The sequence below is a fragment of the Netta rufina genome (genome assembly GCF_964035555.1).
Source record: "Netta rufina genome assembly, chromosome: 8".
NCBI lineage: Eukaryota > Metazoa > Chordata > Aves > Anseriformes > Anatidae > Netta > Netta rufina.
Genome location: NC_140131.1, coordinates 3,699,832 through 3,727,688, shown reverse-complemented (window position 1 = coordinate 3,727,688; position 27,857 = coordinate 3,699,832). Strand labels below are relative to the sequence as shown.

The following is a 27,857-nucleotide window of genomic DNA, read 5'->3' as shown; positions in this document are numbered from 1 at the left end:
TCAGCAGCGAGGCAGAGCACAGAGCTGGAAGGGCCTTGGGCAGCGTGTGAGGCTGAGCGTGAAGGCGAAGCTCAGCTTGGCACCGGCTGGCACCTGGAAGGTGAACTTCTGCAGCAGGGCGGTGAAGAAGATGAAGAGCTCGGTCCTGGCCAGCTGCTCCCCTGGACAAGCCCGCTTGCCTGGAAAAGCAGGAAAAAATCTGCACTGCGTGTGGAGCAAGGTTTAAGCATTGTCCTCGATAGCTGCTGCAGCAGCCCCTGGGGAGTTGCATTGTGCAAGGAGATGGGGGCTTGAAGGGGCTGTGGGGCCAGTGGGACATGAGGGAGGGTGATGTCTGGGGTCTGAGGGGCCTGGTTTGGGGTCTCCACTGCCTCCAGGCTCCTCTCGCCTGCACTGGATTGCACGGGCTGCAGGAGCTTTTCTTCCTAGCAAGGTTAGGTGGCAATGTTCACCCACACATCGTACAGAAACCGTCCCCAGAAGTTTCCTGCTCTGCAGACGGCAGTGGCTGTTCGGATGGGCGAAGAGGGGAGACTCGTCAAAAAAAACAGAGCCCATTTACACAGTTCTTGCAGAAGGAAAAAGCCTTATTTTTCATCCTGCAATAACAGAATTGATTTCCCTTCGGCTCAGAGCAGTCAGTATTAATTGCCAGGGGATTTTCACTGTGGGAAATGCCAGGCATGGGCTGCTATTAGAGGCAGAAAGCTGGACACGGAGCAGTTCCCCCTGCTCTGGCAGGGTGAAAAAAGAAAGTATTGCAAACAGCAAACCCATCTCCCCATCCATCTTACTACCTGCAGAGAAGGGCAGGAAAGCCTCCCGCCTCCTGTACTGGCCGTTCTCCAGGAAATGTTCAGGATTAAAGGTGTCTGGGGTCTCCCACACATTTTTGTCAAACATTATCGAAGTCAGGCTGGTCATCACCGTGGTGCCCTGCAAGAGGTGGAGGAAGCAGGAGTTTGCATGGAGAAGAAGAGCTGATGTGCTGTCAGACTAGTTTATTATTAGCTTTGTTCTACACACAAAGTAAACTACTAAGCACAGCATGTTTTTCCTAACCAACATGGTTAAATGAGGGTGAAAGCCTGCAGGATTGTTCACTTCTGTGTGCCACGGTCTATCACTGTGCTGTTGATCTGTACCTTGTGCTGCTGTCACTGGTGATGTTAACATAAACAAACTTTAAACCAATAAAATTGTGTTCCCAGAGGAATTGGAAGCAACTTAACCAAATAATTTTTTTTATTGATCCTTTTCACTGTGCTTTTTATTAAAACTGTGTCTGGTTTACCTTCACATCCTCTGTCAGAGAAAGAAAAATATTCCAATCAATGTGCAGCAAAATGCTCAGATTTTTCATTTTTAATTTACCAAGAAACAACTAATCATGTCCATGGAAGACACTCAATCTATCCAAATCTCATATTTGCTTTCATAATGCCGGAACAACCTATACACGTCAATAAGTATTACTTGGCTTTTATCGAGTGCTACTTTTAATAGATTATTTTTAATACTCCGTGGAATTAACAAATCCAAGCTGCTTGCTTTCCTATTTTTCTTGGGCCTCTGCTCATGTAATTCATGGAAGGCATCTTGTATGAAACAAAACTTTGTAAAACTGAAAATTATGACCAACACAAGAGGATCTTACAATTCTCCCCTGTAAGGAGGTGAGACCCATAACAGCCCTACAGTGTCCATCAGGACAGCTCCTGTTTTCTACAGAGCTGAGATGTCTCTGTTAGATCCTGCAGGCTGGTGCCTCCAGGTGAGATTTAGGACTGGGGCCGTGAAGACCCCATGCTGGTGGGGCGAGGAGGGGGCTGCTGTCCTGGGCATACTTTGGGCAGGTGGAAGCCAGCCAGGGTGGTGTCGCTGGTGGACATCCTGGGCACCCCCAGCGGCACGATGTTGCCCATCCGCAGCACTTCGCTCAGCACCGCGCTGGTGTAGGGCATGTGCTCCTTGTCCTCCATGGTGGGCTGGCGGCACTGGCCGATCACGGCGTCAATTTCGAGCTGCACTTTCTCTACAGAAACCAAACAAAAAAATACAAAAAAGATCTATGCTCAGAAAATTCCCAATAAGAAAGCTGGACCACAGGCCTGTCCAACAAGGTGAACCTGGAAACAACTCCATTTTCTGTTTCAATTATCTGATTTGGGGCTGTATAGTGAAGGACTCATCGGCGGCCCTACCCTGAATGTGGGGGTATGCGGCCATGTAGAGCAGAGCCCAGCGGATGGCAGTCGCCGTCGTCTCCGTCCCAGTCAGGAAGAGGTCCAGGGTGGAGCAGAGCAGGTTTTCCTCGTGGAAATAAGAGCTTGTGTCACCCTTAAACTTGGGTAAAAAGAAGAGAGTGGAAGTCCTTAGTAGGAAGGGGATGCTTTCAAAACCCAAATCCAAAGCCATCTGTCTGTAACTCGAGTCTTTTATTATCCACCACCCTTGGACTTCAAAATTGTTATCCCTTACTGTCTTTAAAGTGTGAGGTTTCCCCCAAAGCCTGCCTCAAAGTCTGCTGTATTGCAACTTTTAAAAGCAGGTAGCATTTCTAAATGTGAAGTTTCTCCACAACAAGCACCGTCATGCGAGTTCTCACAGAAACCTAAACACATTCCCTGAGAAACCTCCTACACCGCGTGACAGAATGAAAAATGGAAGAAGACAAAGTGTAAATACTTCCAAATGAAAAATAAAAATAAAAAAAGTCTGTGCATTTTCAAAATGATCAGACTCCTGCTGCTGCTCAAGTTGGATGTGAATGAGAAGGCCCCTCTAACAAAACTGCCTTGAGTCTTGTCTGCTCGTTTTTGGGGTTAAGCTTTAGGTGGCTTTAGGTATTTCCCTCTCACCTTCTCTATTTCCTTCAGGTAACAGTCAATGTAATTGCCAGACTCAGACTGGTCCAACTCCTCCTTGTGTTTCATGATCACACCCTTCACAAAGTGCTGAAGTTTCTCCCAGTGCCTGAAGATTTTCTGGAAGGGCCCTGGTAGCCATCTCATTATCAAAGGAAAAGCGTTATACAGCTGGCGAGAAATCAGAACAGAAGAGCACTTCTTGGGTTAAAAAGAAAAGCAGGGCATGAAAGCTGAGACGGTACTACAATTTATTAGCTCTGCTTGCTATCAGTAAAAAAATCAGTTTTGCTACAAAGGTCAATATAGTTACACATGCAAGCAAATAGAAACAAGATAAGAATAAGGCAAATGTTTACTGCTGATGAAGTTTTCTGACACTGGGTGGCCGACACTGTCACCTCTTGTGAAGGGCAGGTTGGAGGTGGCTGCTGGGGTCAGAAATGAGTGTCAGAGGGAGCAAGGACTGACCCAGCCCACAGCATACGGCCATGCAGGAGCTATGGCAGCCAGTCCCAGAGCTGCCTACTTGCTTATAAGCCGTGCCTCTGAGTTCTTCTGGTCATAAAATAAAAGTATTTGAGAAGCTGGCTGGGAAAGGGGTGGGGGAGGAGGGAATTTTCACTGAATGCTATGAATATTTTCTCTTCTTTCGGTAGAAACACAGTGACTTTAAGGTTTTTCTGTTGCTTTTCTGTTCTGTCAGGTATAAGGTTGGCTTTACAATCCCACAATCTTTGTTGTCCATGTGCCTCAATAATTTTAACTTGCTTGCCTGCATTCCTGATGGATTTAATGGATTAACGCAGCCTCATGTAAAACAATACCCGTGGTCATTTCCCTTATAGCACGACCTTTTTTACAGGGAAAAACAGATTACTTCAGTACCTTAGAAACTTGTTTCCAAGCACTTACATGGAGCTGAAGTTACAAAAGTGGCAGACTGGCTTTACCTGGCCCCAGAAGCTTCCTATGAGCAGCAGTGTTTCCGCAAGCAAGTGCAGCAATTCCTGGAAGTTATTGTCGTGGTAGTCGAACCGGTTCCCAAAAGTTATGGAACAGATAATGTTTGAAACAGCGCTGTTAATTTTGTAATGAGGGTCAAATGGTTGTCCTGGAGGGAACAAAATGAAAGCCACGGGGCTTGCTTTTAACTCTCAGATAAAACATTCTGTACTCGACCTACAGATGTGAAGCTGGGGTGAGACCTCCCCTGCCTCTCATCAGTGGTGGTGCTGAGGCTTTGCCCCGTGTCTTGGGCTCCCCAACACCCCATCACCCTGCTGAAAGTTGAGCACTGTGTGCCATGGTGCCCTCTCCCTGAGGACATCCCCTTCCCTCGAGCCCAGGCTGCTGGCACACACCGGTGTTAACACAGAGCCGCGGAAGCTGGGTCTGAAAGGTTTCCCAGGGAAAACAAGCAGATGTGGGTTTGTGTGCTCCAATGTGTTTTTGGTGTCCATCTTAAACACCAAGAGAGCCTGGGGCAGGGAGCTCAAGACAGATCACACTGCAGAAATGCCTTTGTGCTGGCCTTCGTGTACCACAAAGTAATGAAACAGGAAAATCCAGAGATGGCTTATGTGGCCCATAGGCTCCTAAAAGAGTGATGTGTGGCTTGATGCTCATCACACCTGCTTTCCTCAGGAGGGCTATCGAGCAGAGGCCATCATCTCCTTGGGCATGTTTAGGCAGCCCAGAGCTGCTTGCCGTGACACAAGAGCCTAATATCAGTAATGAGTCCTGCACAGCCCTGAGCTGCTGTCGATACTGTGGGGAGCATCGCGTTGAAATGCAAGGCACCACACACAGGACTGCTGATCTCTCCACTCCGTGAGAAAGTAATTAAGCTGGGCTGGTGCTCAGATACCGGAGTGATGGACATGATCACTATTTGTCATTACTAATGGGAAGAAAGGCTCAAAACAGCAGCTTAATTAGTTTATTGATTAGGACCGTAAAGGACTATAATCAATTGGCAACATGAAGTATTTGGACTGTTCAGTGCAACAGCAATTAAAATGGAGCAAGTTCAGTATATAATTTCACAATTCCTATTTAGATCTTTCTTGTTTACTATATATAGCTCCATAGAATTAGCTAAACCCCATCTGCTTCTATTTAAAGCTGAAGTGCAGCATCACCCATGTACCAACATACAAATTATTCTTACTAATATCCCTCTGGCAGTTCTTAAAAGCTGGACCATAAAAGAGCAAGGCACATGCTTCATCTGTGCATGATACAAAAGGAAAGCCTGACTAAACAAGTTTTAAAATACTTTGCAAAACCAGGGACAGGCAGAGGTTAACAGAGCCTTTGAGCGTACGTGCTTGCTATCATGAGAGCTGCATTTATACCTTCGCAGGGTAGAGAAAAGGCTTTCTTAGCCACATAAACATGCACACTTTAATAAACACCTAGCATATATTTGCTTAATATTAATAAGGAAGAAATGAAATTGGGGATCTGAGGTTTAGAAGAAGTTCTAAAAGGCACAATGTGGAAGCATAAGATAGAAATTTGTGCTATTGTAGAAATGGCCTGCACGTTTGGAGTCACACCGAGGGAAGAGTTTTACTTCTCTCCCTTCATCTGGCAAAAGGCTAGGTGAAAGGTTTGGGCACGGTGCTGCACGTGGGCTGCCTACCTTTCTCTTCCTCGATCGCCTCCACAAGATATCGGCTCTCCTCTTGCACTTTTTCCTCAAAACTTACAGCAATGCTTTTCAGTGTTGCTGAAGCAAACTTTCTCTGCTGCCTCCATATATGCCCATTTGATGATATGAGCCCTGTGGGTGGAAAAAGCAAGCAAAGATTCTGTGTTGAATATGGGTGGTGGGATTCAGAAATGGCCATTGGTCTTATAAACCCCAGACCAAAGCAAACAAGAACTGCAGACATTGAGAAACCATAGCTTTGCCTGGGAATTAAAATTCAAGACTAATTGGCTTATGCTAAAGATCTAGCTTTATGGATTTGCTACTTTGTCACTTTGCGTGGGAAAAAAAGGTGTAAGCCAAAATACTCTAAGTACTATCACGCTGTTGGCAGAGCTGCAGGCAGGAGCTCCATACCCCGCCTCTGGAGCTATGTGCAGCCTGGGCAGAGAAAGGCAAGGGGAAAACTCTTCAAGTGTGCCCATCACAAGTGGACAGCTTGCTTTTATGTGTCATCTTTCATCCAGGTCAATACGTGATTTTGATCCCAGCGTCATCCCTAAACCCCAGACAAATTCAAATATACACCTGTGAGGTTATTAGACCCACTTCAGCACTTGCCTTCTGTGCACAAACTTTTATTGGCACAGTTACCGAGGGTTGAATTCAGCCTTCTTTCACTCTGATTGTTATCATTGCAAATAGATGAAATGTTTGTGGCAAAATCTCGGAAGCTGTACTTACCAAAGCCTCTAAAAATTTCTTGGAGAAGTGGAATATTTGGCCGATCTGCAAATATTTCAGCCTGGTGGACAAGAGCTTCTCTCACCATCTGGTACCCGCTGACTACCACAAAAGTCAGACTTCCAAACTGCACGCTGAAAATCTTTCCATAGCGAGCGGAGAGCTGAAAGAGAGTTCATCGCCCTCTGAGTGCAAGAAGATGGAGATTTTCAGAACTAGCCTGGAGAAGGCCTGCATCTAACTTTGAATTTAGTTCCACTTGGAGCAATGGGGTGGACCTAAGAAAAATGCAAACCCAAATCTTCTGCAGGTCCCACCCAACATCAACTATTCTGTGAAGGCTGGAGATGGCGTAGGAAATGTTAGTGAGCTGTATGCAGTGCAGGAGGGATGGTTTGCTCATATTCTTTAATAGGTATGAAATGGCTTTCACCCAGTTGCTATTAATTGTAACAAAGGCCTTTTTTGCTTTGTGATTGATGGGCACCTGTTTCTCCTCTCTTCTTCACAATAAGCAACAGCATCCCCTGGGTCTCCAAGCCAAGGCTCTTGCTGCTGAGAGCAGTGCACGACACGTAGTCCTCTTCACCAACTTTGTCTGAAGTAGTGAGGCTTCTTGCTCCAGCTATCACACTTGGAAAGTGGCTCCAACTGCTGATGCTTAGAAAACTTCCTCTAATTTTAAGCCTGAATGCATTTATAGCCAATTTATAGCCATTTTCCTTGCATGGACATTGCTAGCATTATTCTCTCCTCTGCAGTACTTAACTCCCTGATGTATAAGAGCAAAGGACAATTTTGCCCTCTCTTGGGCTCTGCTTTGCCAAGGTCTCAGTCCATGTACTCCTTGGTGTGACTCTGTAAGAGGGACACACACGGTCACCCTGAACTGACATGGTGACTTACGAAATCTGCCTGAGGTCAGATGGTCAGCTCTGTCATTTTATGTGCATAAATTAATGAGATTAATTTTATTAGTGACAACTATGCGTTATTGACCCAATATCCTGAGCATACTGTCTCAGCCTTCCTCAAAGGTTCCCCTGGTGACAGCTATGCTAGTGGGCTGTGAAAATCTGGGGTAGATAGGATGGTGTCAATCTTTTAAGTAAAAGTGAGAGACAAAAAGTCACTAAAAAGATATTTGCAACCAGCATGCCAGAACCTTTTCTCCCACTTTTTCAGACAAGGTACACAGCGTGTGTCATTGGCTTTGGTGGGAGTCAAAGCTCTGAAAACCTTTCTAGAGCTATCTCTGCCTCTTCCTGTGGTACAGAAGAAGCCATGGAGAAGGTTAACTCTGGGCCTTAATGTTTATTTCAGATGTAATGGGGCAAATTGTTGGCCTCTGAACAAAGACAACTTTGAGACATGATCTTCATTGTCCAAACAATTAGTTTTTCACATAGCAATTGCCATCCCTCCCCCGGTCTGGCACGGCTCCTCCAAACCCTTCCTGGGCTCAGGCACAAAATGGCCATGGTCCAACGGGAAGAAAGAGGAGGCTTTCCTCTGGTACGAGTTTCTTTTCCATCAAACCTTCCAACTCCCATGGAAGAGGAGGTGGTGGTAAGGGATAAAACCAAGAATTATTGCTATCATACATGGTTAATATACAGCTTGTTCTTCAGGACCTACCTTTGCTTTGCAGGTTAGGTGACAAAAGTCACTGAGGAGGTAAAATATTATCAGTAGGAGAAATGTCCTTACCTTCTGCATCTCAAGATGGAGGGGCTGCCTTAAGTCCACAATGGTTCCCACAAAAGGAAAGAGCTGTGGCCCTGGAGGGAAATTCCTGGGACGCCTCTTTCTCACAAAGTCAGTAATCAAAAGGAATGTGACAAGAATCACCAAGAGCATCCGACTGTTCAGCTTTTCCAACAGAGAAACCAAAATGGGCCAAAGCTGAAGCTCCATGCTTGCTGGTGAACTCACAGGTTTTCATCCCAGGAAGGAACTTGATGTTGGTGTTAGACTTGCTGAAACAGGAATAAGAAAGGACTAGAAGGAAAAATAGCTAGGATGCCTATAGCTGACTGGGACAAGACCCATCATAGGCAGGCTGCTTTTGCATGTATGGCTAGTGCCAGACCACTTGCTAAATAAGTTTAAACATTGGGACCTCCAAAAACAACCCCCAAAACTCCACTGTTTGCCAAACAAAAGCGATCTTTCAAACGTTTAGCTTTACATCCGTGTCAAGTCCCTGGTTTTCTTATAGAAGAAAATTGCTCCCTTCTGCCCTTAACAAAGAGCTCCTTTATACAGATACCCAACCAGGATTATAAGCATTACAAACATTTGAGGTTAAGTGAAAGCGGCTTACTTAGCTAATTACATATGGTGGGCGTTGCATAATTTAAAAACTGTAAGGCATCTGAGGTGATGGACAGCCTGCAAGTCGCTGAGGTGCTGATCCTGTTAACTGCTAAGCGCCGTCTGTGAAGGGCTAGATGCCTTCAACGCCCTCCAAAGCCTTCCTGGCTTTGCTGGCATCGGGTGAAGTTCGGGCAAGGGAAGAACTGCAAGAGCCCAAGGCTCTGCCCAGCCACTTAGATGAGAGCTAAAGGAGCTTAATTTCAGGAGTGAGAACATAGGCTCCTGTGCTTGCCGGCTAAAGGAGAGATTGGAATTTACGTTTTTTTAATCTCCTGGGTTTCCGAAAATCTCCTCTGAGTAAAGCTTCATGCTGTCCAGGAGAAGACTGCAATGGTCTGATGGTGACATCTGTGTCCATGAATCAACCTTGCCAGCTGCCAATAGTTTCGCAATATTTTTTAACTTTTTAAGAACTGTACTGTGCCAACAAGCTACATTTGAACTGTTGATGATGATTTTCAAAAAGACTTGCCCAGAAATTATGGTAAGAAGCTTAGCATGGTAAATTTTTATTGTGTTCAGCACTTTTCAGAAAGCTTTGACTTATAAGAAAAAAAAAAGAAAAAGAAAAAAAAAAAAAGCAGATTATCACAGGAAGTAGTCTTTGGGCAAAAAATGATATTTCTCTAGTCTTTTAACTCTTTTGAAAGCTTTGCTGTCCATGTCTTTCACTGCCTTGGACTGTGGTGCCAGTGGAAGCACACGCAGCCTCTACGACAGACCTGTGCCTTAGGTACTGTAGGATTCCTTCCCAAGGGTGATGCCTATCTGCAACTCAACACTACTTGGTTTGAAATACTATTCACAGGTTTCTGGATGATATTAGGCACAAACTGAGGAGCGGTACTGGGAGAAATATCTCACATTACTGGTCTACAATGTGTATTTTACCCCCCACTGTAGCACAGCTGTGAGGAGCAGTGGTTGGACATTCTTTGCTTGTCCCCATGCCAGCACACCTGAGGTGCTCTTCCACCCATCTGCATCGATGCACCTTCCTGGTGTGGCGAGCCGAGCCTCGGAGGCTAAATCAGGATAGTGGGCTCGTGCTCTTCATCCTGGCATCGGGGAGATGACTCGGTTGGTGGAGGTGTCAGCCTACAGCATGCTCAAAGGGACTGTGATGATAAGGCGTCAACTTCTGCTAGCCCAGTTTCACTCCTCTGTTCTTCGCTATGCCATATGATTTGTCAGCATGCACACAGAGTGCAGATCCCTCTACCACTTGTGGCTGCTGTGAATTGGGCTACGTGCAAAGCCAAGGTGTTAATGTGTTCTTCTGGGTGGTGTTGTGGGGGTGGATGCATCGTGGTTGACAGGAGAAATGTTATTTTTAGCTGGAGGAGCACATTTTGCATGTACTCACATGTGTCTTGTCAGTCAGAAACCTCATGCCTATTACTTTGCCTTGAAGCTTCACATGTCCAAAAGCATCTCTTCACAAAGTCCTTAACGTGTTAGATTTACCAGAAATGAGGGAAGGGCATTCCGGTACTACCATGGCTCTCCTAACCTTGGTAGACAACAACACCAGCATGTTGCCAAACTGCATTGCAACGATGCTGTTTTGGGTCCCATTTTTTAATCAAATCAGCTCACGGTGGTGTACACAACCCCAAAGCACTCAGGAAGTGATAGCACTTCAGTGTGTGGGCAATGCAGAGGTGCAGGACAATTCCTATTTTTGCAGCCTCTACAGAACCCTTTGCTGTAACATCCTGGTCACCTGGAGGATGAACCTGTGTCTCTGGTCCTCACCATGAGCACAAGAACATCAGTCTTTGGTGTTTCTAATTGCCCAAATGTGAATTAATGTGAGATAAGGGTGGTACGATGACACCTAATAGGGAGCAGATGTAAATCCACCTTCCCTAGTTCCTCCTAGGATGCCTCTTCTGACCCCAGTACACAACTTTTTGGCCACCTCACCTGAGCTCGTGGACACGGGGTAGATAGATACACTGTGCCATATTGCATGGACACACACCCATCGCTGCTTAAATATTAAGGCATCTTGAACAGCCAACAGACAGAAATTGGCCCATATGCTTTGTACCTTCTTCCCTGGCTAGATGTCTAACTGTGTGCAGAAGGTTTTGAAACACAAAGAGAAACATTCTGTTAAAAACGCAATTACCATTTGTTTTTCAAGATATAGTATCCCATTATTTTTTCCAGAGAAGTGAAATTCAATAAGGTTACAACAGAATGTAGTCCAACAGTTACCGTACTTTCAGAGCATTATTTAAGCTACAGAATTTCTTAATGATTAGAAACATATGTAGGAAAAATCACATGCAAAATGAGAGTGACTGGAGACAATTTTCCCCCCAAACACTTTTTTGTTCAGTCAAGTAACAACTCTGCGGTTCCCCTCGCAGCCTGCAAGGCTTCGAGGAGGCTGGAGGTGTGAGATCCCCACCTGCCTGGGGAGCTGCATGCTCGGGTCATGTCAACCAACAGGCTCCAGCAAAGTCAAAGGAACCACAGCATATTTTGCTGCTCTTTCTTCCTCACATCAGAGCTGAAAGGGTTTTCACCATGAGCAAGCTGGTGAACAGCAGGGACCACCCCAATATGCATGCTAGGGCCATGTCCCAAAGGGCTTTGTGCGTGCACAGCTGCTGTTTCTTGATCCAACCCAGGTGGGTCCTGACTGACCCAGGGGCAATGGCAGTTTTGGACACTCATTTCCTTCCAGAATTTGCATTATTGAATCTCGTGAAATCTACAACAGATTTGTAATTGCAGAAATTGAGGAGTTGAGAGTTGCGGGGCACCTGTACCTCCCAGAGCAAGCTCTGGAAGACATGCTTGAACCCAGTGTTTATGGAGGGGTAAAGCTCAAGTTCCTCACTTTGGGTGACTTCACTGGGACATAAGTGCTCCCATGGGAGCTCAGGGCTCAAATACCTCTGGTGGCCTGACTCCAAGCCCTGAAATCAGGGAGGGCAGTCCATATTTACTGCCAGGCAAGCATGGCAAATACTCAAGTGCCTCCAATTTTCCATCTTCTCTTTCTTCTACTGATGAGCAGATGCAAATATTCTCCCACGGGCCTTTCACCCATTATCTCCTGGCCACAATCAAGTTTCCAGCATGAATTGCAGCTATCAGACAGGCAACTCTCACCATGAGCGGGTAAACTGAGGCATTATGAGCCTAAGCCAAGGGGTGTGAGTACACCTACAAAGGAGCCTGTGGTGCAACCCAGGAAGGATGCCAGAGGATGGCACACTTGGTCCCCTTCTGAAATAGACCAAAATTTCCCTTTTCTGCCATAGGAGGCTGTTGTGGTAAAGGGCTTTTGTTCACATTTGTCAGCCAGATAATTAAATGCAGGTTGCAGGAACACTGTGGGGAGCACTCCTTGTGCCCCCACACCCCAGCTCACCCCCACTTTTTGGTCTTTGGGATGAGATTTTATTTTCTTCTCAGCCAGGGGCATTGCCTTTGCGAGCCCCATTCAGTGACGTGCCCTGCATGGATGCATCGAGTCAGATTTTGGGGGTGCCAGGCCGTGCTCGCGGCATGCCAGCATCAGTTCCGTGCATCAGAGCTCTTCCTTCGGCTCCCAGCAAACCTCCAAAACGCTCTCCTTCCTAAGATGCACCTTTTCAGTATTCACAGAGAAGAGTACAGTCACATATTCCTCTCAAAGCCACAAGGACTTGACTAGAGCTAAAATGTCATTTATGTACATATCACAAGCGTTTTTCTAGGCACAGATGTCTTTCTGGTGCCAATATGCTGTTTATGTACTTATCTGTCACAAGCACATGTCTACATACATATGCCCTGCTGGCAGAGGCACAGAGCATTTTGAAACTCTTATTAGACTGCTAATGAATAATACGCATACAAAGGAGAAAACAGAAGGTGGATCTATCAGGAACAGCCTCTTTCTTAACTACCTTTTAATTGTAGGAGAGGAAGAAAAGAGATGAATTTTGATATGTTGGCATCTGTGAAGGCCTGGTTAGCAGCATCGAACACGATCATTTTAAAAGCGGATTTTTCACAGGTTTGGGTATTGGGGGGGGGGGATTTTTTTTGAAAAAAAAAAAACACACACACACACACACACAAAATTTTGACACTGAGAGTATTGCAAATCCTGGTGCCAATGATGTACGATAGTGTGATTGTCACCATGGAATGCTGAAAAGCCCGAGCAGCTGTTTGGCATATTGACAGTGCGAATTCGGAGCGTTTTAAATGCAAATGACAGTATTCAATTGATCGCACGAAAACAATGGGTCATAGCCTTACCTTTCCTTGGCTACGCTCTGAATAATCAGTCTGCAAATCCATGCACAATGGGGATATTGTATGAGTTCTGGGGATTTTGTTCCCCGCATACATGAGGGTCGATACCGTGCCTCTCTTTGGGCAGAGCTGAAAAAGAGGTGCTGCTGCGTGGTCCCGAGTACCAGGATGGGATGAGGTGGAGAAAGGGGAATAATTTGCTCCAAATCCAGCACGTCCTAAGTGTCAGCCTGGTTTTCTTCACTTCTATCCTTTTCTGCCTGCTCTTTAATCATTCCCAAGGGTGGCTGGCTTTCTGCCTGACTTGTCTCCATTATACCCTGCTGCAATCAATATGGCAAGCAGAAATCAGCAGGAGAAGGCATGTTCTGCTCTCAGTGAGAGCCAGTGGGAGGCAGGGAGATCAGGCCAGCCAGCTGCAACCCCAGCCCGGCAGGCAAACCAAAGTCCAGCCCCAAAAGCTGCTGCCAGATGCCTCGGTCCTGTTTTTTTCACCGTGACCCCTGCTCGCAGAGAGCAGCAGGTAAAGGTCGTCTCCCCTCTCCCAGCCCAGTGCTGTAGGGAGGTTGGCCATGTGCTGAAAAGAAGGCAGCCACTGTCACTCCTGAATATCTCTGGCCATGACGTTTTATTTTCAAGACCCCCTTTTTTATTTTTAATTAATTATTTGTTTTTTAAATATAATTTTAAAAGGTGCAGGAGTACCTAGGGTGAGGATGCCACCTAGACAGTGCTATCAGCCTGTGGAGGTAGGGCTTCACCTTCAGCACACACTTGACATCTCCCTCCAAGAATTTTAATTTCATCAATGTCTTCTCTTTCCTTATTTTGTCAGTCTGAAAGAGCTTCCCAGTTTCTCTTCCCCTTCCTGCAATCCCCTAATTTTTACTCATTGTACAACCAAGCTGTGCTTTGCTGTCTCCTTCTGTGCCTCCATCCACCCTTCTGATGTGTCAGTCACAAGATTTTTGGGTCAAGCACTGTTTTTAGGATCTCCTTGGCCCATGGGTTGTGTGGTCTGAGACATCTCCAAGCACTTTTGCAGTACTAGCAATGTGCAAACACTTTCACAATTTGGAAATTGTTCTCAGATTTTGCACCTGGGATCACAAGGGTGAGTTAATACCACAAAGAGCTGATGTTCTTGAGATGTGTGAGTGGGGGTCTATGTGGTGGTCTCCTTGCACCAGAAACCACTTTCTCCAGGGGATTTGCAAATTATAAAAAGTTCCTTTTTAAATGGGGAGGTTCATGAGGAGTTTTGGATTGTAGACCGCCTGGTTAATATCATCAGTTTTTGGAGTCCTGCTAGGAGGCTCCACAATTTTTGTTAGGCTTTCCTGATCTGTCCCAACAATCTGGGGCATCCACGCTACATGGGTACAAAAATCAGCTGAATTCTGTGTAAGGCTTACACCTATTTCAGCATACAGCCTTTCAGTCTCTGAAGAAAGGCGATGAATAAAACCCAACACTATTATTACATTTCCCTTTCTAAGATAAATCTGTTTACCTGTAAAACAGATGCATTAAAAAGCAATCAGCCAATAGAAATAATTAGTTACAGCGTAGGCATGTGGTTTGCTCAGCCTCTGGAACAGGGTAGTGTCTTGCTTAGCATGAACTCAGTGCTGATGGATGCTTGGTGAAAGGTCTTGGAGACTATGTGCTCAGCTAAACGCTGGGGAGATAGAAAATGATTACTTCAGAGAGACATTGCTCAAGTCAGCTCGGCGAGAAATTCATCACCAGCAGCATTGGCACCACACATGAGCAGCGGCGTATGGAAGCTGAACTGCAAAAATTAACAAAGTGAACGAAGGGAATAGTGCATACCATGAGCACGGGGGAATGCATCATTGCCCAAAGGGAGAACTGTTCTCTTCTAGCAAGCTTTTGTCCAGTTAAAGGAAATACTCATATGGGGGGAATTTATCTGTGAACACAGAGCCTTTATTTTCTGGGAACAAAGAGAACCAAACCAACCCAGGCTGAGGATGGATAAACTTTTTATTAAATTTTGTAAAGCCCTGAGATTTGCTATCAAACATTCAGGACTGGCATCTTGTACCCAAGAGCCCAAGGACCAAAGAGTTGTCCATGGAAGTAAATTTGTAGCTCATTTCTGTTCAGCTCCGAGTGGCCGAAAGGACATCCTGAAATAAAACCACTGCCGAGACCAAGAGCTGCTGTGAAAGGCTGCTTTCCCCATCATGTAAGTGTCTTAGCAAGATGCTGTTAAGCATAGACCTTTAAAAGAAGTGGATGGCTGCAGTGAGACAGGAAGGCCAGTGCTTGGTCAGCGTCCTTCTGGGGAAGTCCTGCAGGTGACCAGGAATTGGGGTCTCCTTTGCACCAAAGTCTTTTGTGAGCACTTTTACCTGAAAGACGGAGCGCAGCAGCCTACAAAGGCTCATGGCCACACGAGGAAGTGTTCAGCTTCTTGTTGAACAGGGAAAAAAGGCAAAAAAACAAAAACAAAACATTGTTTACAAATAGCTCTCTTGCTTAGCACATCTGGAACAAAAAAGATGTCTTGTTTTTAGCTAAGCAGAGGGTCTGATCTCATTCTACCAGAAGAAGGAAAACAACAAAAGCACTCTGCCATTGTCACTTGTGATAACAGGACCAGCAGAATTTTTCCAGTCTTCCTCCTGCTGGCAAACTGTAGAAGGCAAAAGTCTTGTGGAGACAGAAGGAACAAAAACAAAATGTCTCACAGAAGACTGGAAAACTTTCCCAAAGCATTTTTCTTTAAACTTAACCACATGATTTACAAGCTTATTATTAGTTCCCCCCCTCCCTACATAAAAAGAGAAATTTAAAAAGTGTAGATTAACACATTTTTGGATATCTTCCAAGCTCTCCATTCCCCTGCATAAAGGAATATTTTGACAAATCAAAGATCCCTTTTTGGGTGGCCTGGGGAGACGCAAATGTGTGCTCTCTTAGTAGCAGAAATGATAGCTCCTCGAAGAGCGCTCGCTTGTGTCTCTCAGACAATTACAGGGAGACAAATCCTGCAGCTTCTGATCGAGCTTTAATACAATTCTGCCTGGTGGTTCCTGGGAGCTTTTTTCCAGACATGGGCTGGGGACTGCCCTGGGTACCTCTCAGAGGCTACTCCAGGTTCCTCGGTAAGAGAGCTCTTGGGAGGTGGTGGCAGGACATCTTCAGTGGGGACCTCTACATTTTATTTTATTTTTTTTTAAGATATCTGGCCATTGAGCAACACCTGGGTCACATGAGACAAGTGCATTTGCAGAAAATGTCCCCAAGCTGGTGACTGAAAGCTGTCAGGGCAGGGAGCACCCATTGGGGCAGGGAGCAGTAGAAGGGTTGCCTACTAACCTGATTTTTTCTGGTAGCAGACTGTCCCATTTTGCAAAAAAAGTTACCTGCATGAATCAACTCAAATGCCCTGATGTCACAGCTCTGTGGCACCGAGGAGAACACCCTAATGCCACCCTCAGGGCGTGCTGGGTGTCTCACTGGGCTGTAGCCATGGGCCCTGCAGTGACCACAAGTTATTCGACAATAACTCCTCGTGGCCTCAAAGCATATGGTCACATCGGTGGATTAAAACACCCATTGGAAGGGTGAGTGGTTCAGCAGCAAATGCACCCAGAGCGGTTCAGAGAGGCAGTTTAAGAACAAATCAAACCACTGTGAAAAAAACAATTGTCCTGTAATGGAAAAAAAATATATATATATTCCACTTAAAAGCAATCTTCATAAACAGGTTGAACAAGACTAAGAGGCTGGAGGAACAGATGGGAAAATGGAACAAACAGATGGAAAAACTATTTCTGAAAAAAAAAATCTATTTGTAAAGCTATAGCTACTTTGAATGAATGCTTCAATGTTTGGGAGCTTAGGCATCAGGAAATTCATAACAAGGCCGTAAATTCATACATCTGAGATTGATAGAAGGGCAGGTCTTTTGGACAGGTGTGTAAGGTGCTTCTCAAACAGCACACACATTATTTATCCACACTTAATAACTCCATCCCCATGGACAGTTTGCTGTCCTTATAGAATATATCTTGCTGACTTCATGGTTAAAAAATATCTTGCAGGTTTTCATTAGCTATCACTCGATAAAATATTTAAAGAAAGGGAGCAAACTGATCCCAATTTCTGCCACCTGGTCACAGGAGAGGAATGGGCCTGATCTCACCAACACGAGGAGAAAAGTCCTTCAGACAAGAAACAGGGGAATGAATCCTACAGCTGAGCCCACCACCTTCATGGGGAACAGATGCAGTTCTGCTACATGTCTCCTATCTGGCTGTCCTCAGTCGTCTGTCCTTGAAGTTACAGTGGGAACATCATGAGGAAAAGAAGGAGGAAACGTGTGGTGTCACACTGGCTTCAGGAGGAGGCTTCACTTTGCAGCAGCCAAGCTGCAGTGCATGAGACGAAACACGACCTTGCAGGAAAACAAGGGGCTTTTGTTTTATTCACTGAAGCGCCACCATGCAGAAATGAAATCCAGCCCAGCTCGCGCAGTGCTCCTAGAGGAAGATGGGCCAAGTACTTACAGCAGAAATTTCCAGCCGTGGGCCAGATGTCCAGAAACTCTCCCTGGAGCAGACGAGTCTGGCTACCTCCTGGCAGCGACTTGCATTAGCGACACGAAAACACATTACACAGGCTGCTCGCTTACTCCGTGGAGCTGGGAGCTGGGTGGTGCGAGCTGGGCAAGCAGCGTCAGTAGGTAGTGCTTTATGATCCTGGCTTTAATCCCTCCAAATCTCAGCCTTGCAGGTGCAAGAAGGGACAGTGGGAGCGCTCCAGCTCACCTGGGAGATGTGAAGATTGAGTTTTTAGCAGAGTGCGTTCAGCAGCATGGGGAGAAAGCGGCTGCGGGGAGTGGAGCGGGGATGCCGCAGTGGGGGCCACCTCCCCTCTCTGTTTTCTTCTCTGCTTCTCATTTCAGGTTATTTCTTCTAAGTCAGCGCCGGGCTTTTAAGGACTGTGTCCCATATCTGGGTCTTAGCAGATTTGACCACGTTTCACTGCCGGTATCTCTGGGACTCATAGAAGCGCCTTTAGTGCTAAAGAAAGTTCCCTTTTGAGAAGGGGCCGCCAAAGGCGGACACTAATGTCATTAGCAGGTTACAAGGGGGAAACGAGAGAGAATTTGCTGCAGATCCTCATTTCCATAATCTTGCCTCAACATCCTCATTGTCAGTTCTTAACCTCAAATCCTTAACCTCCAAATCTGTGGCGTCACTGACCTTGGGGATTTGCCTTCAAACTGATTTCCAGTTTTAGGGAATCTGAACGAGGCTCCCTGTGACAGAAGACAAACTTGGTCTTTGCACCCAAATGTGAAAGACAGGCCCAGAGTGCAAGTGAAATCTTGCAATCGTTTTTTCAAACCATCTGCCCATCTGTAGTCCCATAACAATATCAGTTCAGTGCTGGCTTCCCTCACTCTCTCACAGGAATAAAGAAATTACCATAAACAAAGCAGATCAAGGGGCTATTTAAGCCAAATGCAGCCCAGATACATTGCTTCAGAAGGGACGAGGAGAAAAAAAGAGCTACAGGGGAAGTTTCTTCCTACTTTCCAGTAACTCCAGTTTGGCCAGCAATGCCAGGCATGCTGGTGTGGTTTGGACTGGAGGGTGCTGTGCCCTTCTACATGGACACTTGGTTCCCAGGGCATTTCTGTGGCAAGCAAAAGTGATCAACACTAACGCCTCCTGGCCAAAACCAAACCAGAATAAAAAGAAAAAAAAAAATGAGAAAAAAAATCTACAGCACTGCTCCCAAGCAGTGCAGTGTAGATAAAAAGAGGGAAAATACAAGAAAATAGGAAAATTAGGCTGGACACAAAAAGCATTTTGGTCTCAGAACATTTTTGCGTTGCACATGGCATTCAAACTAATGCCTGGATCATGCTATTTATTTCAGCGTGTAAACCCATTGTGAAAAGCTGCATTATTTCCAAGAGTGTGCCCTGAGTTGGAGAGTCTGCGGCAAACTGGCAGGGCAGCTTGGCACGAGGGTTTTCTGGAGCAGCAGGTAGAGAGGAACAACGGGAGCTGGACCAGTCCCTGCATGATGGGGACACAGGGGAGGCAGAGAGATTCAATAATTCAGTGTCTGGGCTGATGTCATGGGCAGAAAAACACCACCAGAAGTCCCAAAGCTGAACGCTTGGGTACCTCTTCAATGGATCGGGTAGCAGGTTTGGGGGGAAAAGAGGGAGAAACAGGCACGTCTGTGCCCAGGAGCAGCTTGTGCAGGCATGGTGTGAGCGGTGGCTTGTGGGGCCAGGCGTGTTGCAGAGGCTGCCCCCGAGGTGCTGAGAGGGGGAAGGAGATCTGCGGGAGCCTCAGCCTCATTATTTTTATGTTCAGCTGCCTAATTACTACGTGTCAGCTGTCTGTTGGAAGGAACGATGTACTGTGGCCTCTCGTTTGGGAATTTATAGTGATTAATGGGCCTGGAGGGAATGACTAACGAGGAAATGTTAGAATTAGTAAATATGCATCACTGTGCAATGAGTAAATGGGGGAACGTGACAAATGAGCTCGAGTATGTGAAGGATGCAAGAGTCGCAAAGGGCCAGCCTGCGGGAGGCCCCAGGAACCCACAGCCACCAGGAGGAAGAGGAGGGTGAGAGCCACAGAGGTGTGATCCCCAGGAAAACCGTGGATTGGAAACAAACTGGCAAGAGAGATCCTAAAAAGCCTTTCGGTCAGTGCTGGGGAGATCTGGAGGCACTGCAGCAGGACTGAGCCCTGCTTCTCATTCACCCTCTTGTCTCCTGTGGAGAACAGCAGCAAGCACCAGTCCCACACTGGCCAGTCATGGCCCCTCTGTCCTACATCAGCACCTCAGTCTACAAATATATTTAGGTACTGCAGGACCTAAATGACTTAGTTCATCTATTTCACGTGCAGAAATTGCTCTCAGTTTGACTGCTGCAGAGTATCCTACTAATTATCAGCCTTGCTGTGCGCTGTACTGGTTCGACACCTGTGCTGAGGAGCACCTGTGGGTTCAGCCTTATAGGCAAGAACAGCAAAACAGCATCACAGAAGGGGATAGATTTTGGGGTTACTTTCTCCTATATTGCTAAGTAAGAGAGATGTATGATTCCTAAGAATTACAGCTGACAGGTGCTCTTGAATGACTGGTAGTGACAAGGCATGTTAAAGCTTTAACTCTTCAGAAAAATCTACCAATTTCAGTCAATTATGTTAAAACCAGTAAAGTCATTCAAGGGAAGAAGAGTTACGGAAGAAAAACAGTTCTCTTATCTTCCTGGTTTAAAACCTCTCTGAGATCATCTGGCAGTCACTGGTCTGCTACATCTGTCCATCAGCAGCATCAGCTGGTGAGGCCATTCCCTGAGCAGCCTAGTGTAATCCTTTGTGCTGATGCTGCTGCCTTCATAAGAATATACTAGAATCCCAAATTCAAATATTACTTGATCTTTGGGTCAGAAAAATCTGGAATTATATCTGCCACAGAATGCTGAAATTTGGTCTCCTTTGCACTTATCCGATCGAGCCCCTCACTCTGCATGGCTTCCCCATTTTATTTCGAGCACAGCAACATTATTCAAATTTCACCAATTGAAAGATGCAGCTGTTTCTATTTTTGGTGCATCCCTGTTAGAGAATAGGCAACAAGCAACAATTCTGCAGCGTTTGGTGATCAGCACTGTTCAGTCTGTAAGATATTTTCACTCACTGGAAACAGAAGCCAGGGGAACAATTGTTTAGGTGCCTCTGTCCTTTAAACACCACAGAGCAGCTGTAAGGTGTGTTTGCTCTGCAACAGCATTCAGAAAGCTGGGGCAATATTCAGAGGACTTGGAGCTGGATCGTAGATAAGGCTAGAGTTATAGAATAGATACTTTTCCTTTTCTAGCATGCCTAAAAGCAAAAGGGAAATTATTTATAGGAAACAAATCAATCAGCTCATCTATTTGGTGAAACATTAAATAATCTGAATAACTCTTGCCTTGGCTTAGGTAGATGTTTAAAATATCAAAAATTGAGAGTGAGAAAGGAGGGATGTAATCTCTTATGGTGTATTATCATCCAGTCTGTATGTTAGCACACCTCGGCTGGCTCAGGTGAGATGCTCACTGGCTCATCTGGAGGACTACAAAGCCAGCCGAAACACTAGGATGGCTTAAAGGGGGAACAAATGCCCAAACACAGGGAACAGCCAGCAAATTATCCACGTCACAGCAAGACCCCAGGTAACTTCAATCCACCTCTGTGGCACTAGGATCACCACGGTTTCTGAGCACATCCTAACACACTTCAGGATAGGAAAGCGTTACTGGCTGTAATATCTGCAGGAAATCACGGTCCATGTCATGCAGCCCTGCCACTGTGGTGTTGGGAAGACTGTCAGGACTATGCTTTTCCAAAGTTAAGCTTTGACCTTCAAAGAACCTTACTGGTGGAGTTCATAGGGCGTCTTGTCTTGGAAAATTTGGTAACTTCGGTAAAAAAATAGTTTTAACACTTTTTTTAAAAAAGCAACAACAACAACAACATTTTATTTATTTTATTTTATTCATTTATTTATTTTATTTGCAGAGGATAAATTGAATTCCCAAACCTTACATCATGCAAGCAGTCCCTTGAATGTAGACTGTCTACTAGTTGCATTTAATCCCCCCCCTTTATTTGGGGGCTGTTCATACAGAGGAAAAGGACTTCTGTTTTTCCACAGCGAAATTTGATGTTTTTGAATCTGCTTTTTCTGTTGGAAAATGACAGGATGGAAAATCCACAGCTATCTCTACTTATAACACATCATGGTTAGGTGTGTGTGCATAGCACTTAGCACAGCATAAAACATAACATAGCACATAACACATCCAGGTGGGTGTGCATATGGCATGGGCGCAAGAAGTAAGTTTTAGAGACAAAGTTTGAGGACACAGAAACTATTGGAAAAGGAGGGTTAAATCGCATCCAGATCAGATGGTACAAAGAAAGCTGTATTTTCTTGATCTGAGGGGAGGTTAAGATATGAAAACCAGCTTGCAGGTGACACTGAAAACACTTGGAGGTCCTTCACTTATTGTTAGGCGCATGGCGACCTGGTGCAAGAGATAAATAATTATAAAAAAAGTGCAACCCAGTCATCTGTGCTGGTGAAACAATATGCAGCCCCCAGCAGAGATGATGTCAAAAAGCCCTTTTGATGTTTTTTTTGAGGGAAAAGCAAATACAACTGGTCATACATGTCACACACTTCCCCCCCACATCTAAAAATGTCACTTCTGCAAAATTTTCTGGGAGCATGAGGGTTTCAATAACAACAGCAGCAACAACAGAGTTCCCCATATGCTGCGTTGTTTACTTTTGAGGCAAATTGTTGACTGATTTTCATTTTGACACGTGTAAGTTGAAACATTCTTCCACCCTTTTATTCAGGAAAATCTTTTAATATTCCAAGTTTCTCATGTGGTTCAGAAGGGGTCTGTTTCGAAATGCCAACATTTCCTGCCGGGGGGTGGAAAATGCCTGTTTCTGGCTTGGTTTAGCAGCAGGCTGGCAGCAGATTGGCCTTTCTGAAGCAAGGTGCCTTGGGCAGTCACGGGAAGAGGAAAACCAACTCTGGCCCAGAATAGACCTAAATATTAGCTGAGCCCAGGGGAGGACTTTTTTTAACAGATCAGCTATAAAGGAATAATTACTTGCCAAGCATTCCAGCAATATCACAGTTAATGCAGACATTTCTGGTGGTAAACGTGGGGAATTGCCTGAAGTGGGTCCGTTCTTGGCCTGGGGACCGCTGGCCACGTCTGACCTCTTCACCCAACACCTGGGTGCAATTTTCAGCAGCCCAGCCGCTGTTTCCAGTGAAATCAAAGCCGATGCAGCAGTTGACTTGTAAGATCCCTGATAGGGAGATCTCAGCTGTGGTTACCAGCTGGGCTCCGCAAGTGTCATTTTCCAAAAAAACCATCTGCCACGTTGAGGCTCCAGTAGCCAAGAATCTGCTACTTGCTACCACAAAACTGCTCCAGATTTTCACAGGGGTAACTACCAGCATTTACATTTTGGGAGGGACAGAGAAGGTGGATTTTAGAAACTGTTACTTTCAGTGTTGAAAGGAAATTTTCATCTTCCTGCAGTGGTCCAACCCTGCATTTTTCTCTCCCGTTGTTTCCTCGTGCTGCCTCATTTTTAGAGAGTGCCCTGAGCCTCCCAGGACTGTTGGTCATCTCATAGCTTTTATCTTTCTCAACATTTTGCATCTGTTTTATGTCTCTGCTGCCTTTGCTTTCAGCCAGGCTTCCTTTTTCTCAGACTGCAGCTTCAAGGCAGAGACAAGCCAGCTGAGATTCACATCTCAGCTCCCTGGATGCTAGATGCCTCTGGGGCTGATGTCTACAAGAGAGCTACTGGTCTAGATTCCCTTTAGCATCAGCAGAGATGATGCTAAAGCATCAAAGTAGGCAAATCGTGATTTATCTGGCCTACCCGAGGCACCTGAACTCAGTGGAATGGAATTCCTGTATCACAAGCATCTATTTCCCTCAGTCAGCAAGTGACAGAGAAGTCAGCATCAGGATGGATGGCTCCTATTCTGTGTCACTGAGAGCAGTTTTTTAAAGGTTCTTTATCTGCCTTTCCTTTGGGAGGACCCTGTGCCTTTACAGGTGCCTTTCTACACCCTTTGGGCCAAATGATTTATGGGCACCCTACTTTCCAGGAGGTACCACCTAGGCTGTGGACATTTGCAAAGCTTGGCACATCTACCCATGGCTGCACCAGGGTGTTTGGTGTGAGTTTTCTCCAAGAGCCTGTGTGAAACCTAAATGACCCTCAGTGATGCTATTTGTAGAGCGTGGCCATTTATGCACAGGGAGGTAAGCTGCAGAATGAAGGTTTGTCTCTAGAAATGGGGATTTATCATGATGGATGACGGGCATTGCTAGCACAGGAGGCAGCTGGTTTGCCAACGGCCAGATGGCCACAGGGTCCAGGCCAAACTTCTCATCTTGACCATGCTCCAACATGATGATTATGACTGACTGAACTCAGAGTTTAACCACCCTGCTAATACTGAACACTCCAGAACTATTCCTAAAGATTATTAGATTATTGTAGCACTCAGCTTGACGTTTCACTACTGAGCTTGGAGGAACCTGAAGGGGAAATCAATAGCTTTAAAAGAAAAGCATCAGTAAGAAACATTCCCTAAGAATAAAACACAAAACCATTAAAACTGGATCAGGATGAAGATGCTGGAATGCACCTAACATACAAGGAACTTTCAAAATGAACCAAATCTGAGATCAAGTCTGGATCCTAAATTTACAAAAGCACATTTTATAAATAAAAGCACCGGCTACAAACTTCTCAAGACATTGTGCTTCTCCAAATTGGGCCTGGTCCTGAAGTTTTGATGTCTGAGCCACCTCTACTAATTACTCATAGGCATGGCATATGGTTATACAGTATTACATCCCAAGCCACCGCCTTAAAACACAGCTCAATTTCCCATTATGTTAAACCTCTCCAAAAACAGATGTGTGAAAACCTGTTAGCAGGAGTAATCTTTTTCAGGTTACTTTAGTAAGACAGCTGAGCGTGGTGGCATCTCAGAAACTTGCTGCCAAGTGAATTTACAGTCTCTGCTTGGAGGAGGGGCAGAGGGAAGAGGGGGGCCAGGTCTGTCTGAAGGGACAGCATGATGGTCTGGTACCTATCTGCTCCGGTCGTCTGCTATTAATCTGCAGCCAGGTGTCTGCCAAAGCTCCCAAAATCTGTGGGTATCTTAGAGACAGCTGAGAGAGATCGTGCATGCGAAAAAGAAGTCAGCTCTGTATATCAGTCCTGTTCACGTGGTACAGTCTGGGCACCCAAAAACCACGGCAACAGAATCACTCACTTGGAAAAAAGGCAGACCTTAGGCCTGTGAATAATATGAATTTTAAGAGCTAAACACAGGGACCTGATGAACCACGTCAGCGTAGAAAATAGGTGATAATAGGAAGAGAAATAAAAGTAAAACCCAGCTTAATTAATTGTGCTGACGTGGTAAGCTACAAGGGTGACCTTGTAGGACTGAGCTGTCCCACTAAGGACCAGTGTAACCATTCTGGTCCTCGGTCCCTGCAATCAGCTGCTGCAGATTGCAGGCCGTAGCTCCTTGAAGCATCACGGCCTGGGGTTTGGTGGAGGGAGGCTCTTCCTCAGCACATCTGCACTTCGTTAGGAGTTTGTAGACGGCTAAATGAGCAACAGACCCCAGCATGAATGCGCATTGTCTGAGCTCGGCTGATCACACTGTGTGATAAAAGGGAGTGTTAAAAAAACTGCTGTTCTTCAGTAAACATTGGAAAAGAAGTCTGAAGATTAATTCAAACAGCTTGGATAGCTGAAAGAAGAGAAACAAGCCGAATATTTCCAAATATGGGCTACCTTTCTGCAGCATCAAGCCAGGAGAACCTTGAGGCATGTGAGCCAACCAAGCTGCAACTCCCTGGATAACAAGGCCTTAATTAAAAGCTAAATTGCACATACATAAAAAAACAACTCAGGGCTCACTTCAGCCATAGGGGTCATGAAATCACAGGCAATCATATGACAAACATTAAATCCAAAAGGGTCCAGGGAACAACTGCTCTGCACACACTCACTCAACACAAGCCACAAAAACACTTCACAAAATGCCATAACGAGCTTAAGGCTTTTAGTACAAATAAATAAAGCCACAAATAGTAACACCAAAGGAAGAGAGAAGAGGAACCACCAAGGGCTCTGGTCTTCTGTAGCAGGGATTTGTGCAGTGAAAATACCAAATTAATTCTAAGAGAGAGATTATATCCAGTGCCCCCTCCACCTCCCAGTGCCTTGCTTCCCCTCCTCGCTCCCCCATCAACTCCTGTTAATCTCATCTGGAGGAAAAAGCCTTCCTCATGCCAAATCTGGCACTCATTTTACCCTCACATATAATCAAAACATGCCAACCAGCACTTGAGATGTTTTTCTTTAATACCATCAGGAGCAATAACACACCATGTTCAACATCCCATCTCCAGCTGCTTTGGAGAAAAGCAAAAAAAACCAACTCAGACACCAAACTATGCACAGGGGGCACGGGGGAGAGGAATAATTAGCTGATTTATGTGATTCCCACATTCAGCCATGGGTTTTATTTCCAGGTGTGGAGCACTGACTGGCAGCCTGTGCCGGATGGTCCCAGTGCCCTGCTGCCGACTGCCCTGAGCCTGGCAAAATGGGCATCAGAGCTCCAGGTGTGTGCCGTGGCACCGAGGACACTGCAGATGGTCCCTCATTGCCACCAGATCCGGGAGGTCACTGTGGGGTGATTTATCTCTCGGAGCACAGCAGCCCCTGGGGCTCAGCTGCCGTAATTTGGGGGCAGCCCAGCTCCCGCCACGGACATCTGCTGAGGATCTGCTCCTCGGTTTCGGCGCTGTTTCTGCTTTTCAAGACCAGCAGCTTGTGAGAACAGCAGTAAGAAAACCCATAAAACACAGAACATGCACACGTGGAGAGCCAGGTGCGTGGTGCCCATTAGTGCACGGTGAGAAATGCCATCCCCCACCAGTGCCGTGTTGTGATGGAAAACCTGCCCTCGCCAGCACTGCACAGCTCATTTTGAACCCAGAACACCGTTTAGGGAACTTTATTTGCTTTTTTATTTTGGCTGGAGGCTTGCAAGACCTTTTCATTTTGAAGAGGTGCCAGCCTGATGCTCAGCATGGTGCCTGGAGATGATGGCACTGCTGGCTGTGGAGCTCCTCACAGGAGGAGGCTCCTTGTGTGGGGTCGAGGTGCCTCCAGGAGCTTTGGCTGTGTAAAGGACGGCCTTGTCCACTGGCTTATTACAGTTCCCAGGTGTGACATGGGGTGACAAGCCCATAACTTACCCTGGGGAACAGGAGAAAGAAGAGTCTCACTGGGATGGGTGGTCTCAGGAGACCCCCATGAGCAATGCAGGAGGGAGCATGTCAGGATTAAACACACGAGAAAAAATTAAAATCAGGCTTTGCCAGCAATTCCCAAGCTTCACTCGGTGGAAACCCAGAGGCTTGCCACAAGCAGGAAGGGAGCACAGGGATGTAGCACTGAAACAAACCGCCACAAAACAATACAACTAAACACAGACACTGCCAGCAGAAACACACATGGGACAACATTTCCCCAACTTCCCTTCTTCTCCCACCATGTTATGGATGTGGTTTGTCATGCTGGTGACTGAGATTTGAACAAAGCAGCACTGCCCGTGGGGCCGGATCCTGCTGCAGCACTGAGCCCTGCAGCTGGATTTTCCTCCCCGGGCCCGGCCAGTGCAGATGCGGTCACACAGCTGCGCGTGAAGAATCTGTAGCTATAAATGAACGCTGTTCTCCATCTCTTGACGTCAAGGGGAAGCTGTACTGGCAGGTCCTGCCAAGCGCCGGGCTCCGGAGGAGCTCTCCCACCCCACGCACCCGATGCGAGATCGCAGCCGGCTCCTTCCCATGCGCCGGGTGCTCGCACACCTCCGCCCAGAGCTGCTGCAGAGGGGGTGCTGTGAAAAGCTGCTCACCCAAAAAGACTCTCTCTGGAAGCAGCATCTGGCGCCGGACCCCCATTCTGTTAGCGGCAGGGGTTGTGACATGATATCCCTTCGACCACAAGGAGGGAGAGGGTTCTTTTTCGCCTCTTTCAGGGAAATGAATGGTGTTATCCTACAGGTATGGGCCACTCCTGCTGCAGATAGTCGGGACAGAGGGGAAGGAAGGGTGAGAGCAGGAGAAGAAGGTACCCCCCGCAGCTGAGACGCAGGGTTAAAAAAGTCTATTCCCAGGGTATCCTTAAACAAACCCAGGAGAGAAGCCAAAGCCGCCCCAAACTTTCCCCTTCAGCCTGTAATTTTCAGACAACAAACCGATCCTTTCACTTTTTCCAAAGGAGTGAAGAGAA

At 46.1% G+C, this 27,857-nt stretch overlaps 1 protein-coding gene across 1 annotated transcript; it reads right to left on the bottom strand.

Annotated features, from left to right (window-relative positions):
* LOC311212038 (cytochrome P450 2J2-like) lies at window positions 1-27,526 on the bottom strand (the record flags this gene model as incomplete). Its single annotated transcript, XM_084291141.1, has 9 exons — window positions 1-179; window positions 798-936; window positions 1,848-2,035; window positions 2,205-2,346; window positions 2,862-3,038; window positions 3,821-3,981; window positions 5,518-5,658; window positions 6,271-6,433; window positions 27,383-27,526. The coding sequence occupies 9 exons, from the start codon at window positions 27,524-27,526 to the stop codon at window positions 1-3; spliced, it is 1,434 nt and encodes a 477-aa protein (XP_084147267.1).
* Window positions 27,527-27,857: the final 331 nt, after the last annotated feature.